The sequence below is a fragment of the Nerophis ophidion genome, linkage group LG01, assembly GCF_033978795.1.
Source record: "Nerophis ophidion isolate RoL-2023_Sa linkage group LG01, RoL_Noph_v1.0, whole genome shotgun sequence".
Classification (NCBI taxonomy): domain Eukaryota; kingdom Metazoa; phylum Chordata; class Actinopteri; order Syngnathiformes; family Syngnathidae; genus Nerophis; species Nerophis ophidion.
The window spans coordinates 30,578,210-30,594,980 of record NC_084611.1 but is presented as its reverse complement, the minus strand read 5'-3'; the positions used below and the strand labels follow the sequence as shown (position 1 = coordinate 30,594,980).

At 41.1% G+C, this 16,771-nt stretch overlaps 2 protein-coding genes across 5 annotated transcripts in view; one reads left to right on the top strand and one right to left on the bottom strand.

The window, feature by feature from the left end:
• The window catches only part of cbwd (COBW domain containing), a 45,292-nt gene extending 44,658 nt beyond the window's left edge, over nucleotides 1–634 (bottom strand). For both annotated transcript variants that reach the window (XM_061900652.1, XM_061900662.1), the window contains exon 1: nucleotides 504–634. The gene's annotated coding sequence lies outside the window, so the exon portion shown is untranslated. The remainder of the gene's footprint in view (nucleotides 1–503) is intronic.
• Nucleotides 635–4,861: 4,227 nt separating this feature from the next.
• Nucleotides 4,862–16,771, top strand: part of dock8 (dedicator of cytokinesis 8) — a 164,688-nt gene continuing 152,778 nt past the window's right edge. For 2 of the 3 annotated variants that reach the window (XM_061900626.1, XM_061900617.1), the window contains exon 1: nucleotides 4,862–5,070. In XM_061900626.1, coding sequence (XP_061756610.1) covers nucleotides 5,018–5,070 — 53 coding nt within the window. In that variant the 5' untranslated portion in view covers nucleotides 4,862–5,017. The remainder of the gene's footprint in view (nucleotides 5,071–16,771) is intronic. The other variant, XM_061900634.1, reaches the window with a different exon arrangement.

Genomic DNA, 16,771 nt, shown 5'->3' with positions numbered 1-16,771 from the left:
TCACCACACCTACTGCGATGAGATGGCGGCTTGTCCAGGGTGTACGCCGCCTTCCGCCCGATTGTAGCTGAGATAGGCACCAGCGCCCCCGCGACCCCAAAAGGGAATAAGCGGTAGAAAATGGACAGATGGATGGATAGTGTGTGTGTGTGACTATCATTGGTACTTTAACTTTTTACTGTATACAAATGATAGTTTGTAGGGGTTTATATCCTCAAAGGCTTCATGAACGCGTACATAACTTGGCATATAGTGATACTACCCATAAGGGACTATAATACACTTCATTGTTGGTAGTACTGCTTCCATGCTTCGTCCAAGTCAAATAAAGCAGCCTTTTGCACACATTTATTAATCCATCCATTTCCTACCGCTTGTCCCTTTTGGGATAGCGGGGGTCGCCGGAGCCTATCTCTTCGATGTTTAATTTCGTCGTCACTGGTGAATGAACAGCGACAAGTTCTGCCCTTTTCTCGGTTTACAAAAAAATATGAAACAATTACCTGCCAGACGGTTGAATCACACGATTAAGCAAAGTGTGACAATTCAATTAAAAATTGCATTAGCAGGCTTCCTCTCCAGGGTTCTAAATATGTGCAACACCGTTATTAGTCCGAGTCCGGCAGAGACTGTGAGTTGCGATAAAAGTTCCGCTTTGCTTCAGTGGTCAACTTACTTTTTAAAAGAGACATTATCAAATAAAATAGACCCAAAAATGTACATTTGAACTTTTAAACTATATTTGAAAATATATTCATTAAAACACATATTTTTTTCTTCCTGTTTTTTTGCCGGAGAGATTGTTGAGTGGGATGTAGTAACTACTTTTAACCTGAAGGGAGCAACATATCTTTGTTGATGATTTCAGCCGCTGCAAAGGATGGAAACACTGTTAAAATATCCCCATTTCTTAACTGATCATTACTTTATAGCTGCAAAATATGTATTAAATACTAAAAACTTTTCTTCACATTATTTTAGTTATAACTGACTACTAATTTACAGGCTGCCAAATCTATATGAATTAAATGGATTTAAAAACATGCACCTGGGAATAGGTTGATTGGCAACACTAAAATTGGCCCTAGTGTGTGAATGTGAGTGTGAATGTTGTCTGTCTATCTGCGTTGGCCCTGTGATGAGGGCGGCTTGTCCAGGGTGTACGCCGCCTTCCACCGGAATGCAGCTGAGATAGGCTCCAGCACCCCCCGCCACCCTGGAAGGGACAAGCGGTAGAAAATGGATGGATGGATTTAACTAAATCCAGCGTACCCCGCCTTCCGCCAAAGTGCAGCTGGGATAGGCTCCAGCAGCCCCCGCGACCACGAAAGAGACACTCAGTAGAAAATAGGTGGATGGATGGATAGATTTAACTACTGTTAATCAGCACGGTGGACCAGGGGTTACTGCATGTGCCTCACACTACTAAGGTCCTGGGTTCGACCCTGGCCCCAGGGTCTTGCTGTGCGGAGTTTGCATATTCTCCCCGTGACTGCGTGGCTTCCTCCTACCTTCAAAGACATGCACCTGGGGATGTGAGTGTGAATGTTGTCTGTCTATCTGTGTTGGCCCTGCGATGAGGTGGCGACTTGTCCAGGGTATACATCGCCTTCCACCCGAATGCAGCTGAGATAGGCTCCAGCACCCCCCACCACCCTGAAAGGGACAAGCGGTAGGAAATGGATGGATGGATTTAACTACCTGCAGTGTAGTGCTGTGGGAACCTACACATGGGCATCGGTCAAGAGGACGTCCCACACTGACATATGTGGACATTCTCAAGAAGGATGCAGGAGCTCAGAGTACCAAGGAACTGGCCAAATGTATGGAGAATCGGGATGACTGGAACCAATGATGGAAGGCTCGTCTGAGGACGACCTAGAGAGAGTATACCCCGCCTTCCGCCAAAGTGCAGCTGGGATAGACTCCAGCGGCTCCCACGACCACGAAAGAGACACGCAGTAGAAAACAGGTGGATGGATGGGTGGATTTAACTACTGTTAATCCGCACAGTGGAAACAGGGGTTAGTGCATGTGCCTCACAATACGAAGGTCCTGGGTTCGATCCTGGGCCGGAGATCTTTCTGTGCGCGGTTTGCATGTTCTCCCCGTGACTGTGTGGGTTCCCTCGGGGTACACCGGCTCCCTCCCACCACCAAAGACATGCACCTGGGGATAGGTTGATTGGCAACACTAAATTGGCCCTAGTGTGTGAATGTTGTGTGTCTATCTGTGTTGGCCCTGTGATGAGGTGGCGACTTGTCCACCTCATCGAGTTGATAGGCTCCAGCACCCCCCCGCCTCCCCAAAAGGGACAAGCGGTAGAAAATGGATGATATTTTACATATTCAAGATTCAAAATTGTTTATTGTCATATGCACAGTTAAACAGACAGTTTGCCGTACAATGAAAATCTTACTTTGCTAGTCCACCCTTCAACAAGTCACAAGGTACTTAGCAAAAAATAAACATAAAATAAAAAAAATAAAAAAAATGGATATACAAGGGACAGTAAATAACATAACACTATTGCACATTCTGATTGACAGTCAACAGTATACATATGGAGGTGACCTTGGGTCACAGCAGCAGTTAAAGTGTCTTTAGTGATCAAAGGTGAAAAGTGTCTACAGCAGTGGTTCTTAACCTTGTTGGAGATACCGAACCGCATTAGTTTCATGTGCACATTCACCGAACCCTTCTAAGTGAAAAAAAAGATGTATATTTTTGAATATGAATATATTTTTTTTAATTCAAGACAAAGTTATGTGTTTTTGGTAACCCTTTAGTATGGAGAACATATTCTAAGTAACAAAGACTTAATTTAGAGGTTTTTGGACACTAGTGGAACAAATTCTGAGTAACAAAGACTAAATTTAGAGTTATTTGGTTAGGGTTAGGGTTAGGTTTAGCGCCAGGGTTGGAGGGTTAGGGTTATAATGAGGCCATGCCGAATAAGGCATTAATCTCATCATCAGCAGCCATTGTCAGTCCACTGCTGGACGAAAGCCTCAGCATGTTTCTGCCATTTGGCGTACTTTTCATGCTGGTTATTAGCCTACACCTTCCACGCTGGCTTGGTGCGGGTTGGAAGGGGTATTTTATATCAGAGATCCTTCTCCTAAACTAATTGCCTTACTGGGCTGTTGAACTTAGTCTGTCCTGTTGGTTGTCCGCGCCCCATTTACCCAGGGACCCGCTCAGCTTTATGGCGCTGACCGCCCGCCAGTCACAAGAGAAGGTGCAAACGGTTCTTTGTGTGCATTTTATAGACGTTAGTTGGGACTCACTAACCCCATACACAACCTCCCATCTCATGCCTGGATGTAGTTTAACGTCATACCCAGGACATTAATAAGTACTTAATGACTAGTTAAGAGCCAATATGTTACTAATTTGCATGTTAATAAGCAACAATAATTAATGGTGAATATGTTCCCCATACTAAAGTGTTACCATGTTTTTTTTATTGGTGCACAAAATGAACCGTGCATGAACATCACCTTGTTCAAAGAACAAAACCAACACAGTGCATAAACTCACAACAAATTAGACACCTGCAAATCAGTGTTACTTTTGCTGTTGCCGTATCCGTAATACGCCGACAGGTAGAAGTTTGTATGGGGACGATGAGTCGGGTGTGTTTTGACCTCTCCCGAACCCCTGAGGCCAACTCACCGAACCTCTAGGGCATGGGTGTCAAACTCTGGCCCGCGGGCCAAATTTGGCCCTCCCTGTAATTTCATTTGGCCCTTGAGGCAATGTCAAATTAACATTAGAGCTGGTCCGCCGGTGTTAAACAGCGGCGGTTTCGCTGTAACACCGCATTCACCACTAATACTCATACTTGTCAACCCTCCCAATTTTCCCAGGAGACTCCCGCAGTTCAGTACCCGTCCCGAAAATCTCCCGGGGCAACCATTCTCCCGAATTTCTCCCAATTTCCACCTGGACAACAATATTGGGGGCGTGCCTTAAAGGCACTGCCTTTAGCGTTCTCTTCAACCTGTGGTCACGTCTGCTTTTCCTCCATTCAAACAGCGTGTCGGCCCAGTCACATAATATATGCGGCTCTAGCACACACACAAGTGAATGCAAGGCATACATGATCAACAGCCATAAAGGGCACACTGAGGGTGGCCGTATTAACAGTGACAACACTGTTACAAATATGCACCACACTGTGAACCCACACCAAATAATAATGACAAACACATTTCGGTAGAACACCCGCACCGTAACGCAACAGAAATAATACCCAGAATCCCTTGCAGAACTAACTCTTATGGGACGCTACAATATACACAACCCCGCTACCACCAAACCCCGCAGGTCCCTATTAAAAGGTTAATTTGTTCAACCTTGGCCCGTGGCTTTCTTCAGTTTAAAAATTTGGCCCACTCTGTATTTGAGTTTGACACCCCTGCCCTAGGGTTTGATCGAACCCAGGTTAATAACCACCGGTCTACAGTGATGGTTCACAGTTCAGGGGTGGTCAAAAAGACAAAAGAATTCAACTTAATTATGCATACCCATACATCAATTATTACAGAGGACTTATCAGGTTTTATTTTTGTAAACCCATGCCAGCACACTTTGCAAAATAAATTGTTTTCTACTTTAATTTCGTTTGTTGACTTTTTTTTTTTTTTTTTTAATTCATTCTCCCTTCGTGGTTTAAAACTGGTTTCAAACCCCAAAAAGGATCATGTTGTTCTAATTACAACAGTCGGCCTGTTTTAATATAACGTATGTGACCTTTGATGGCTTTTATTTTCTTAACCCTCCACTAACAGTTTCCGGCACATTTCTCGCTTTGTGGCGGCCCAACCGGAAAATGATGACTTACTTCCGGACTCGCTCCCTCTCTCTTGACTACGGAGCTTTCTTGTGCGGAGCGGTGAGGCGGCGCCTTGGACTGTGTGACAGCCGGGCGGGTGAAGCGGCAGGCGGGCGGCAGAACAACCGAAGCCATCCGGAAGCGTAGCAGCCTCTTCACCGGACTTTCGACCCTCACATGGCTTCTTTGACTAGTGCGGAGCGACGGGCTTTCGCTTTGAAAATCAACAGGTAAGATAAAATAAAGCAGAACAACTCTTAACGTGGATGTTTTAAACGTTACTTCTAACGGAGTGCTGCCACATGTGATGTGACGTTTATTATACTTTTGTAATTTATTTAACTTTTACGTGAACTTCACTTAGTAACATCACGTGTAGTGCATGCTTCTCATCCATCCATCCATCCATCCATTTCCTACCGCTTGTCCCTCTCATATGATTAGTATATCCGGTGGAGTGTCACATTTAGTGATGCTATCCACGAGAATGGATGTAGTCATAGTTCCTGCAGGTGTAGAGGAAGTACATGCATGGAAGTCCATTGTGTCTTCTGTACCATACAAGTCATTATAACAACTACAGCTTCCTATGAATAACTGTAAATGGACATTCAACTTCCCCTTATTTGCAGTGTGGTGCATTCACATTATGTACATAACGGTTAAAGAAGTGGACTCAAGCATTGGAACTTCTTTATTCAAAGTGTCTCTACACCGCTTTTGTTTACATATAGAGAGCGTTAACTCATCCTTGTTAAAATAGCAGTTTTACTTGATGTAATTAAAAAAGCCCAAATAATTGAAGAAAGAAACACAATTATTTTAGGGGGTTAACAATAAGAACTAAAAAGTACAATACACTGGTTGTATACATGTGCACATTAATATATTAATCCTTTAGCGCAGTGGTTCTTAAACCTTTTTCACTAAGTACCAACTCAGAAAAAATGTGGCTCTCCAAGTACCACCATAATGACCAACATTAAAATACAGTAGCTTAGTAGGCCTAAGTATTCATCCCAAAAAATTAGGCATAAGTTTTATTTAACAAGTATATTTGTGGGGTCCCTCAGGTTACTCCGGCTTCCTCCAAAGACATGCACCTGGGGATAGGTTGATTGGCAACACTAAATTGGCCCTAGTGTGTGAATGTGAGTGTGAATGTTGTCTGTCTATCTGTGTTGGCAGCTTGTCCAGGGTGTACGCCGCCTTCCGCCCGAATGCAGCTGAGTTTGTCTCCAGCACCAGCCGTAACACCGAAAGGACAAGCGGTAGAAAATGGATGGATGGATGGATTCAATATTTTTGGCCACTGTAGCATTACACACATTTTGAACAGTAACACTGTGTTTCAATATATGAAAATTAAACACAACTTTCATCAACTGATTCTGATCGTGGGATCTGAGCCGAGGATGTCGTTGTGGCTTTTGCAGCCCTTTGAGACACTCGTAATTTAGGGCTATATAAGTACACACGACCCCAAAGGGTATAATAGGTAGGAAATGGATGGATGGATGGAAGGATGATTGATTGATTGATTATTTGGAGCCCGCATACCACAGTTTGAAAATCACTGCTTTAGTCTGATACAGCAGTAATCACCCTTTTTTCTTTGCAAAACTGTGTTGTTTGTCAGATTTTTACGTGTGAAACACTCTTCAGGCCACCCCAACGATTATCAGATGGTCCGGTTCTGGCTGGTCCATTCGAAAAAGTAGAATTTTATTTTGAATGGAGTAATTCTTTTGTTGATTTGGACATATGCTTCGACTGTAAAGGTCCGAAGTGGCCGTCCTTGAATAGCCACTGTTTGTGTGTATGTTAGTGATGATGACACCGCAAAACATACTTAAAGGCCTACTGAAATGAGATTTTCCTATTTAAACGGGGATAGCAGGTCCATTCTATGTGTCATACTTGATCATTTCACGATATTGCCATATTTTTGCTGAAATGATTTAGTAGAGAACATCGACGATAAAGTTTGCAACTTTTGGTCGCTAATAAAAAAGCCTTGCCTTTGCAGACGATGTGCGCGTGATGTCACTGGTTGTAGGGCTCCTCACATCTGAACATTGTTTAGAATGTGAGCCACCAGCAGTAAGAGCAATTCGGACCGAGAAAGCAACAATTTCCCCATTAATTTGAGCGAGAATGAAAGATTCGTGGATGAGGATATTAATAGTGAAGGACTAGAAAGAAAAAAAAAACAGGCAAGGGCAAGTGAGAGCGATTCAAATGTTTTTGGACAGATTTACTAGGATAATTCTGGAAAATCCCTTATCTGTTATTGTGTTGCTAGTGTTTTAGTTAGATTAAATAGTACCTGAAGAAGAAGGGGTGTGGCCACGGGTGTGTTGACGCCAGAGTCTCTGAGGGAAGTCACGCAGCTGCATGGACGGCACAAGCTCTGCTGATCTCCGGTAAGAGGCAACTTTATACCGCAATTTTCTCACTGAAAACTGCCGGTAGACATGTAGTCGGGATCCATGTTTGCTTGACCGCTCTGATCCATAGTAAAGCTTCACCTCCGGGAATTTTAAACAAGGAAACACCAGCTGTGTTTGTGTGGCTAAAGGCTAAAGCTTCCCACCTCCATCTTTCTACTTTGAGTTCTCCATTATTAATTGAACAAATTGCAAAAGATTCAGCAACACAGATGTCCAGAATAATGTGTCAGTATGCGATTAAAGCAGACTACTTATAGCTTGGATCGGGATGGAAAATAATGTCCGCTACAACCCGAGACGTCAAACGCACGCGTCATCATACTCGTCATCATACCGCGACGTTTTCAACACGACACTTCACGGGAAATTTAAAATTGCAATTTAGTAAACTAAAAATGCCGTATTGGCAAGTGTTGCAATGTTAATATTTCAGCATTGATATATAAACTATCAGACTGTGTGGTCGGTAGTAGTGGGTTTCAGTAGGACTTTAATTTAAAGGAGCCATATGTAATAGTTTCATGTCAAGTCATCATTAAATGGCACTGATATGTCAAAAGGCATTAATAAATCATGTTCTTTTCGAATACCTTTATAACAGTAGTTCAGCTGGGATATGCTATTTTCAAAATTAGATTTACAACTTCAAAATGTTGTTATTGTTTTCATTTCGATGCCCTGCTCTCCACTGTTTGACCAATTAGAAAGTCTGTGAGTGTGTCACATCCAGGTTGCCGATTTCGCACCGCCACTTTCGTCAAGCTACTGCCACTGGTAAAGTTACTAAACATGTCAGACCTTAGTAAATCTGAACGCCGTTGATACGATTCTCAACTTAACTCTCTCATGACAAAGCCAGGAACAAATCAAGGATTTGTATCGGGAATGCCTTTGAAATACGAAGACGATTGAAGGTAGAGAAGATTTTTTAATCTGACGGCAAACTTGCTGATTTCCTCCTTGATGCGTGATACGTTTTCCTATTACTTGTAATAAATGGACATGGACATTTCGCATGTAAACTATATTGTCCAATACAGTTTATGACCTTGTCTAACAAAGCTTCTATGTTTATGCAATGGATGCTTAGGAGCGAAGCACCATCACACTAGTGTAGCTTAGCATGCTACCCCCATCAATGACACATAGACATCTAGGCTAACGGGGGAAATATATGCCCGTTAGCCTGTATGTGGATGTGTCATCCAACTGACAGGGCAAAATATATGTTCAACAAATAAAACCTGTGTGGATATGGGTAGTGTCAGTGCCTATTTCGTTCTCAAAATACCGATACGCTGAGGAAATGCGTTACAACATTAGCAAGGCCACATTATTACACATGCCACCTTTTAAGTTAAAGCAAAATACGATAATTGTACATGTTGGTGCACAGACAGGACTTATGATTATATTGTCATTGAAAGATAGTGTATTTTGCAAAATTCCCATTAATTTCTCGATGTGACTTGCATGGATTTTAGCAGCAACATTTAGAAATATAGTATGTAAGTAGTTTGGTGCTGATCCAAATTAAGACTGTCTAACTTTGTCAGAGGTCGGCCCTCTGCCAGTGCTGAGTAGCATTCCAATTTTGCAATATTTTGCTCCAGTAGCCTCCAGTAAAATTCATTTCTAAAGTGCCTAAGCTTCTCTGTCTTAATCTCCTCACTGTTTTTGCTATTTGTTAATGCACCCTCTACTAAAAATCTGCTTTTGTATTTTGCATGCTTTGCAAGCAAATTCACTACTGAGTAATGCCAATCACACATAACATGCCACTGTTTTCACTCAAGTCCACCACCCATCCATCAAGGGGGATTGTACGATGCTGACATTTTTTTGGTATAATCTATGACACATTGTGAACAGTGTTTTGCTGCGGCGGCTGTGAGCTTAACTGAAGAGGGATTTCTTTTGGTCTGTAGTCTATATCCAGTGATGAGCCAGCTGGGTAGCTGCTTGCAAGGTGCTCTGAAAGGCGAATACAGAGCCACTTAGTCCTGATACTGTATATGCTCATTAATAATAACAGAAATCTGACTTTTAGCTCTCATGATAGTATTTGTAATATAAAATAGTTACATTAGTATTTTCTCTGTATTATCAGGTCACGCTAAATTGAGCAGCAGTATGAGGACAGTAACTAAAAATGCACTTTATTTGGCACATGGAAAAAGGGCATTTGACTAAATTTGCTGGATCGCTCACAGGAAAAAAATCAATACATGATAATTTGTTAATATCATTTTATTACATCACAAACATGTAATCTGGTTTTAAAATATTTAACTGATTTAAAATGTATTTACATAAAAAAAAAAATGCAATGCCCATAGTAAACAGAATTATTCTTCAGGTTGCATGCAAGTTGAGACTCAGCCATGTATAGAGAGATTATAGCCAACTAGGTGTCAAAATTGGGACTAAACATAGCGCCCTGTGGTCAATTTGGCCAATCATTTAGGAGATCGTCTGGCCATAATCTCTCTGATAGGTCAAAAGCCTCTCACGTGACTACAGGGCGCGATGTTTAGGAGCAACTCTGAAACCGAGTTGGCCATACTGACGCTCTGTTGAGACTGAATCAACAGCACCAGCTGGCTGTAGCCGAACACTGCGATCAATATTGCTGAAATTGCTTCAAGACACAAATAATCAACAATCAATTCCCCTAGACAAAATTCAATCCAAAAAATAAAACCCCCCCAAGACGGACGGAATCCATTGTATTTGATGTATTTGTAGGCTATGACATGTATTTTTCTCAATATTAGGGTAGAATATATACTATAAAATAGGGCTGCATGATTTTGCCCAAAAAGTAAATTTGTATTTTTTTAATCTAAAACCTTGATTTAGATTTTTTGGTAAAAACAACAGACAGCAGCGTGGTGTTGCTGACATCATGATGTAATTCATAGTCAAAAAGTCTAATTAAAAGGCCCAACATTTTTGTGTTTTATTTGTTATGAGTATTAACACACATTTTTTTTTTTGCTCTTTACTTTATGCCTTTTTACTTTATTTTTGAATGTTTTTTTTGTTGTTTATTTCATTTCTACAATGTGCCCCTGGCCACACTTTGAACACCATTAGTTTATGTATTTCACCAGGAAGGCAAAGTGTTGCCAAATGACGGAGGAATGTCCTCTTAGCACTTAAGGAAGTGACAAAGGCTGTGTTTCAAGCTTTTAAAGAATTTCTCCACGCCTTGCAAGGCGGTGGTGTTGCAGACTGCCTGGGCTTGTGGAGTCGGAGCTATGCTTTCACTGGTGCAGCAAATACTTGGCCTTTCGTGACCGCTTGTATTTGATAACTGAATAAATGCGTGATGCAAGACACAATCCTCTTTCATCTTTTAATGTGCACCTCTACTTGCTAAATATAGGATAAAAGTTGCTAAATTGCCGTCTCAGATCTCTTCTGCTACCTCTTACTTCCACGCAAACTATGTGTATGAGGTGTGTTGTGAAGTGGAATCAGGATGAATACTGCCACAGTTCAATGTAATTTCATTACGAGTGAGGCGCCAAATGCGCGTTTGTAATGGGCAAATTTGTTTTGTTGCCACAAATAAATGGATACGGTATAGCCTGGTGGCACGAGACATGAATCATGATAGATAGGAAAATCTATTTGGCAAATATTTGTTAAAATTAATTAATGCAGTTACGATTCAAGATCTATTAATCATGAAACTCTAATATAAAACTACACATCCGAGAGCAATGATTACAACAAATGAAAAACGTTGATTAATTTCTCAAGGAAGAAGTATTTATTGTCAGCAAACGGATACAACCAGTGTCGAATAGAAGTGTGTTTGTTAGACCCTTAACATCCTCAGATAATATGGGAAGGAAATCCTGCACAAAGTGGGCATCTTGTTGCTCTGGTTTCACTTCAGTTTTCTATCAGGAAACGTGCTATTGTCATCATAAGCAAAAATCCTATCTTGTTCAGTAAACCACAACGCACTTTGGCCAATCAAGAGAAGCGGTAGCATGCTGGCATATGGTAACAGGTGTGAGGACAGCTGTGGACGTAGGGCCTCTTCTGGTCAATACTTGTTAAGTGAAGGGGGTGTAGTAGTAATCCAGATTGAGTTACATCTGGTGTTAGTAAGAGATGTGTAAAAAGGATGAATCAAACTTTGCTGTGGGTTTATTCTAAGATTTGCTTTGGTCGCTTCGGAGCCAAGCGTCCTGTGCGTGCCTGCCTCTTGACAGGAAGCTGAGTCGTGATGGCGCTGATAGCAGTAAGGCCCATTAAAGTCTGGTAGACGTATGATAGGATGAGACACACAGCAGGGGCATCCCAGCGCTTTCCTCCCGTTATGTACACCCTACACCACCCTCTGTTTTTCCTTCTACTTCCTCTTTGGATCAGATGACGGTAGGATCTTTTTTTGGGTGTGGGGGAGCTTTTTTCCCTTTTCTTGCAAAGTGAAGAGGACACAAAACGTGGACTTGATCATTCTGAGCAAAAAGCTGTTCTATATGTACAGTTAGGTAGAATGCTTTTCAGATTGTCATTTAGGGCAGTGGTTCTAAACCTTTTTTCAGTGATGTACCCCCTGTGAACATTTTTTTAATTCAAGTACCCCCTAATGAGAGCAAAGCATTTTTGGTTGAAAAAAAAGAGATAAAGAAGTAAAATACAGCACTATGTCATCAGTTTCTGATTTACTAAATTGTATAAAAATATTGCTCATTTGTAGTGGTCTTTCTTGAACCATTTGGAAAAAAAGATATAAAAATAACTGAAAACTTGTTGAAAAGTATACAAGTAATTCAATTATAAATAAAGATTTCTACACATAGAAGTAATCATCTACTTAAAGTGCCCTCTTTGGGGATTGTAATAGAGATCCATCTGGATTCATGAACTTAATTTTAAACATTTCTTCAGGAAAAATAAATCTTTAACATCAATATTTGTGGAACATGTCCACAAAAAAATCTAGCTGTCAACACTGAATATTGCATTGTTGCTTTACTTTTCACAGTTTATGAACTTACATTCATATTTTGTTGAAGTATTATTCAAAAAATATATTTTAAAATGATTTTTTGAATATTTACTATTTTTAGAATATTTAAAAAAAATCTCAGGTATCCCTTGGTATACCTTCAAGTACCCCCAGGGGTACGTGTACCCCCATTTGACAACCAATAATTTAGGGAATGGTCATTTAAATGCATTTCCTTTTTTTAAACTGTAAGAAAAGAACGAAAAACAACAAATAAGAACACCTTAAGAAGTAGGATTTTCTTATGATGTGAGACTCCGTGTTAATGTTTTGAACTCTTGTTTTAATGAGGTTGAACTTCACAATTGCACTAGGTTGGACATGAAATCAACAGTACATATGCTGGTTGCATCCTACTAGTGCACTCCATTTGGCCTCAATTTATTTTGTCCCACACATTGGTACCTCGCTTTTCATGTGCCCCACTTTTTCATGTAAATACATTTTCTACAAAAAATTGCTGCGGTGTTCTTATTCCATCTCGGTTATCGTATCAACAAACATTGCGCGTAACAAACCAGTCTGTTTGCTTTTGTATCGTTCTACGGAATCGAGTGGCCAAATAAAGAATCTATACACTATTAAGTGCAACTGAAAAATAAGCCACCACGGGGCAAAACAAATTTGCAAGTGCCAGCAATTTGCTTAAAAAAAAGGATAAGAAACCCTATTGAATTATAAAACAAATTTGTCTTGAAGTACCAGGGTGCCATTTTTTGATTGATTGATTGAAACATTTATGAGTAGATTGCACAGTACAGTACGTATTCCGTACAATTGACCACTAAATGGTAACTCCCAAATAAGTTTTCAAGTTGTTGTTTAAGTCAGGGTCCATGTTAATCAATTCATGGTACAAATGTATACTATCAGCATAATACAGTCATCACACAAGTTAATCATCAGAGTATATACATTGAATTATTTACATTATTTATAATCCGGGGGCTGAGATGTGGAGGGGGTTGCGGCGGGCGGGTTAGGTTGGGTTGCTATCAGCATACTTGAGTCAACAATTATATCATCAGAGAAATGGACATTGTAACAGTGTAGGTCTCACTTCGTAGGATATGTACAGTAAGCGGTGAACATAGTGAGCTCAGAAAGCATAAGAACAAATATACATTTGATTATTTACATTTGATTAATGCTTGGCTCCCCTCTTCCCTTTTTTTTTTAGTTACTTGTTGTTTTTTTTCACACACGTTTTCAATAAAGCTTAAAGTGATGTTAAATGCTCATCGTGTATATGTATTTTAGTTTTGGGTTGGGTAAAATAATTGATTTGATCGATTAGGGATTGATATGTTTTTATGCAATATTGATTCACAAAGCCTATCCATCCATCCTTAAATTTCAAATTAGAAATGGTCTCAGCTAACGAGGTGCTTAATAAATTGAGCGCGCTCCACCCAAACAAGGCCACCGGCCTTGACAATATCCCCTCCAGATTCCTCATGGACTCTGCCACCACCGTTGCCCCAATAATCACTCATATAATAAACCTCTCAATCAAACAAGGCCAAGTACCCAAGGATTTCAAGATAGCAAGAGTAACCCCCCTTTATAAAAAAGGATGCAAATTAGAACCTGGTAACTACCGACCTGTTTCTATTCTCAGTTCCATTTCGAAAGTAATGGAGAAAATAGTTTATGAACAGGTTGATAGATACCTTGCTACTAATAAACTAATGTACAAATTCCAATCCGGCTTCAGAACTAACCACTCCACTGACACATGCCTTCTCTATCTGACCGACCACATCAAACATGAGGTGGACGCGGGCAAATACTGCGGCATGGTCATGCTGGACATTCAGAAGGCCTTTGACACCGTTAACCATGCTATACTGTTGGATAAGCTCCGAGCAATCGGATTCGACGAAACCTCATCAAGCTGGATGCAATCTTACTTGGAGGGGAGGAAACAGGTGGTAGAGGTGAATGGCACCATGTCCCCTCCCCTCTCAGTAAGCTGTGGAGTCCCTCAGGGGAGTATACTAGGACCTTTACTGTTCCTAATATACGTGAATGACATGCCATCAGCATGCCACTGTGAATTGTTCCTGTTTGCGGATGACTCGGCCCTGCTGGTATCCGGCAAGGACAAGTCACAGGTGGAACAAATCCTCAGTGCTGAACTCCTCAATATTTGCACCTGGCTCGCTGACAACAAGCTATCCATACACTTAGGTAAAACGGAATCCATCCTATTTGGGTCCCATATCAAACTTAAGAAGGTCAGTGACTTCACTATAAAAGTGGGTGACATTGTTATCACCAGGAAGGATGAGATCACCTACCTAGGTTCCATTCTAGAGGCTAATCTTTCCTGTGATAAAATGGCAACCAAGGTGATCAAAAAGGTCAACCAAAGAACGAGATTCCTCTACACAATCTCCTCTCTGGTCAACAAAAGCACCTTGAGGATTCTAGCGGGAACTCTCATTCAACCCTTCTTCGATTACGCTTGCACCTGCTGGTACCCCAGCACCTCCAAAACCCTCAAATCTAGACTCCAAACATCCCAGAATAAGCTAATCCGGTTACTTTTAGACCTCCACCCCAGATCACACCTCAATCCAACCCACTTCTCCAAAGTGGGCTGGCTCAGGGTGGAGGACAGAGTAAAACAACTTGCACTGAGCCTAGTCTATAAAATCCGCTACACCTCTTTGATACCGAAGTACATGTCAAACTACTTCCTTAACGTAAATGACCGCCATAACCACAACACCAGGGGGAGCTCCACAAACCACGTTAAACCCAGATTTCGATCTAACAAAGGTCTTAACTCATTCTCTTTCTATGCCACATCAATGTGGAATGCACTCCCAACAGGTATAAAAGTAAGTGCATCTCTATATTCCTTCAAAACCGCTCTAAAACATCACCTCCAGGCAACTTCAACACTTTACTAATAGCCTCCTCCATTCACATCCCATCTCCCCGGATTATAAACAACTCAAATGTACTTCTAATGTATATACTTGTTCTTATGCTATCTGAACTCACTATGTTCTCTGCTGGCTGTACATATCCTACTGTAAGACCTACACTGTTTCAATGTCCACATTTCTCTGTTGATGACTGAAGTTCTGATATCAACCAAAGGTCCTCATCCCACCCCCCGGATTGTAAATAATGTAAATAATTCAATGTACATACTATGATGATTAACTTGTGTGATGACTGTATTATGCTGATAGTATATATTTGTACCATGAATTGATTAACGTGGACCCCGACTTAAACAAGTTGAAAAACTTATTCGGGTGTTACCATTTAGTGGTCAATTGTACGGAATATGTACTGTACTGTGCAATCTACTAATAAAAGTATCAATCAATCAATCAAACCGCTTTTCCCTCTGGATTGCGGGGGGTGCTGGAGCCTATCCAGGTTGCATACTGGTGGAAGGTACCGCACACCTTGGACAAGTCGCCACCTCATCGCATGGCCAACACAGATAGACAGACAATATTCACACTCACATTCGCATACTAGGGCCAATTTAGTGTTGCCAATCAGCTTATCCCCAGCATATCGATTTAAACCGATCCTTTTTTTTTTTTCAGTGATTGAGTCTTGCAAAATAATAATAACAATAAGAAAGAATTAGCTTTTTACTGGACACTCAAAGCGCTTTAGAGACAGAACTGAGAACCCATCATTCATTCCCTTCACATTCACACATTGATGGTGGTAAGCTACATTTGTTGCCACGGCGGGGACAGACTGACGGAAGCATAGGAGGCACTTTGCACATATGTCCCCTCAGACCGCCACCAAACATTCACACACATTCATATGCCAGGGAGAGCGGCACTGGGAGCAAGTTAAGTGAAATGTCTTTCCCAGTGATGGTGGAAGATCAATTTGAACCAGGAACCCTCAAGTTGCTGGCACGGTCGCTCTATCATCTGAGCCTGCCCCGTTTTTTATTTAAATTACATTTTTAAGACTTTCTCAAAAGTTTAAACATTCTAAAGTTGTTTATAGTGAAGAGAAATAATTTTCATTTGTATTTTGTAACAAGTGGAGACATTTTCAATATTTCGGTGCTGATCAGATCAGACCGAAATCAAATCGATTTGGGAAATTGTCGTGATGCCCAGAGCCCCAGCCCTATTTCTGATTGTTTTCTGCATGTAAAATTTAAATGATTCCAAATAAAAGTGTTTTGTAGTAACATTGTTGGATGTCTAGAACCAGTTAGGTTGATTGGCAACACTAAATTGACCCTAGTGTGTGAATGTGAGTGTGAATGTTGTATGTCTATCTGTGTTGGCCCTGCGATAAGGTGGCGACTTGTCCAGGTTGTACCCCGCCTTCCGCCCGAGTGCAGCTGAGATAGGCTCCAGTGACCGCCAGCGACCCCAAAAAAGAGACAAGCGGAAAAAAATGGATGGTTGGATAGAACCAATTTATTGGATTTACATG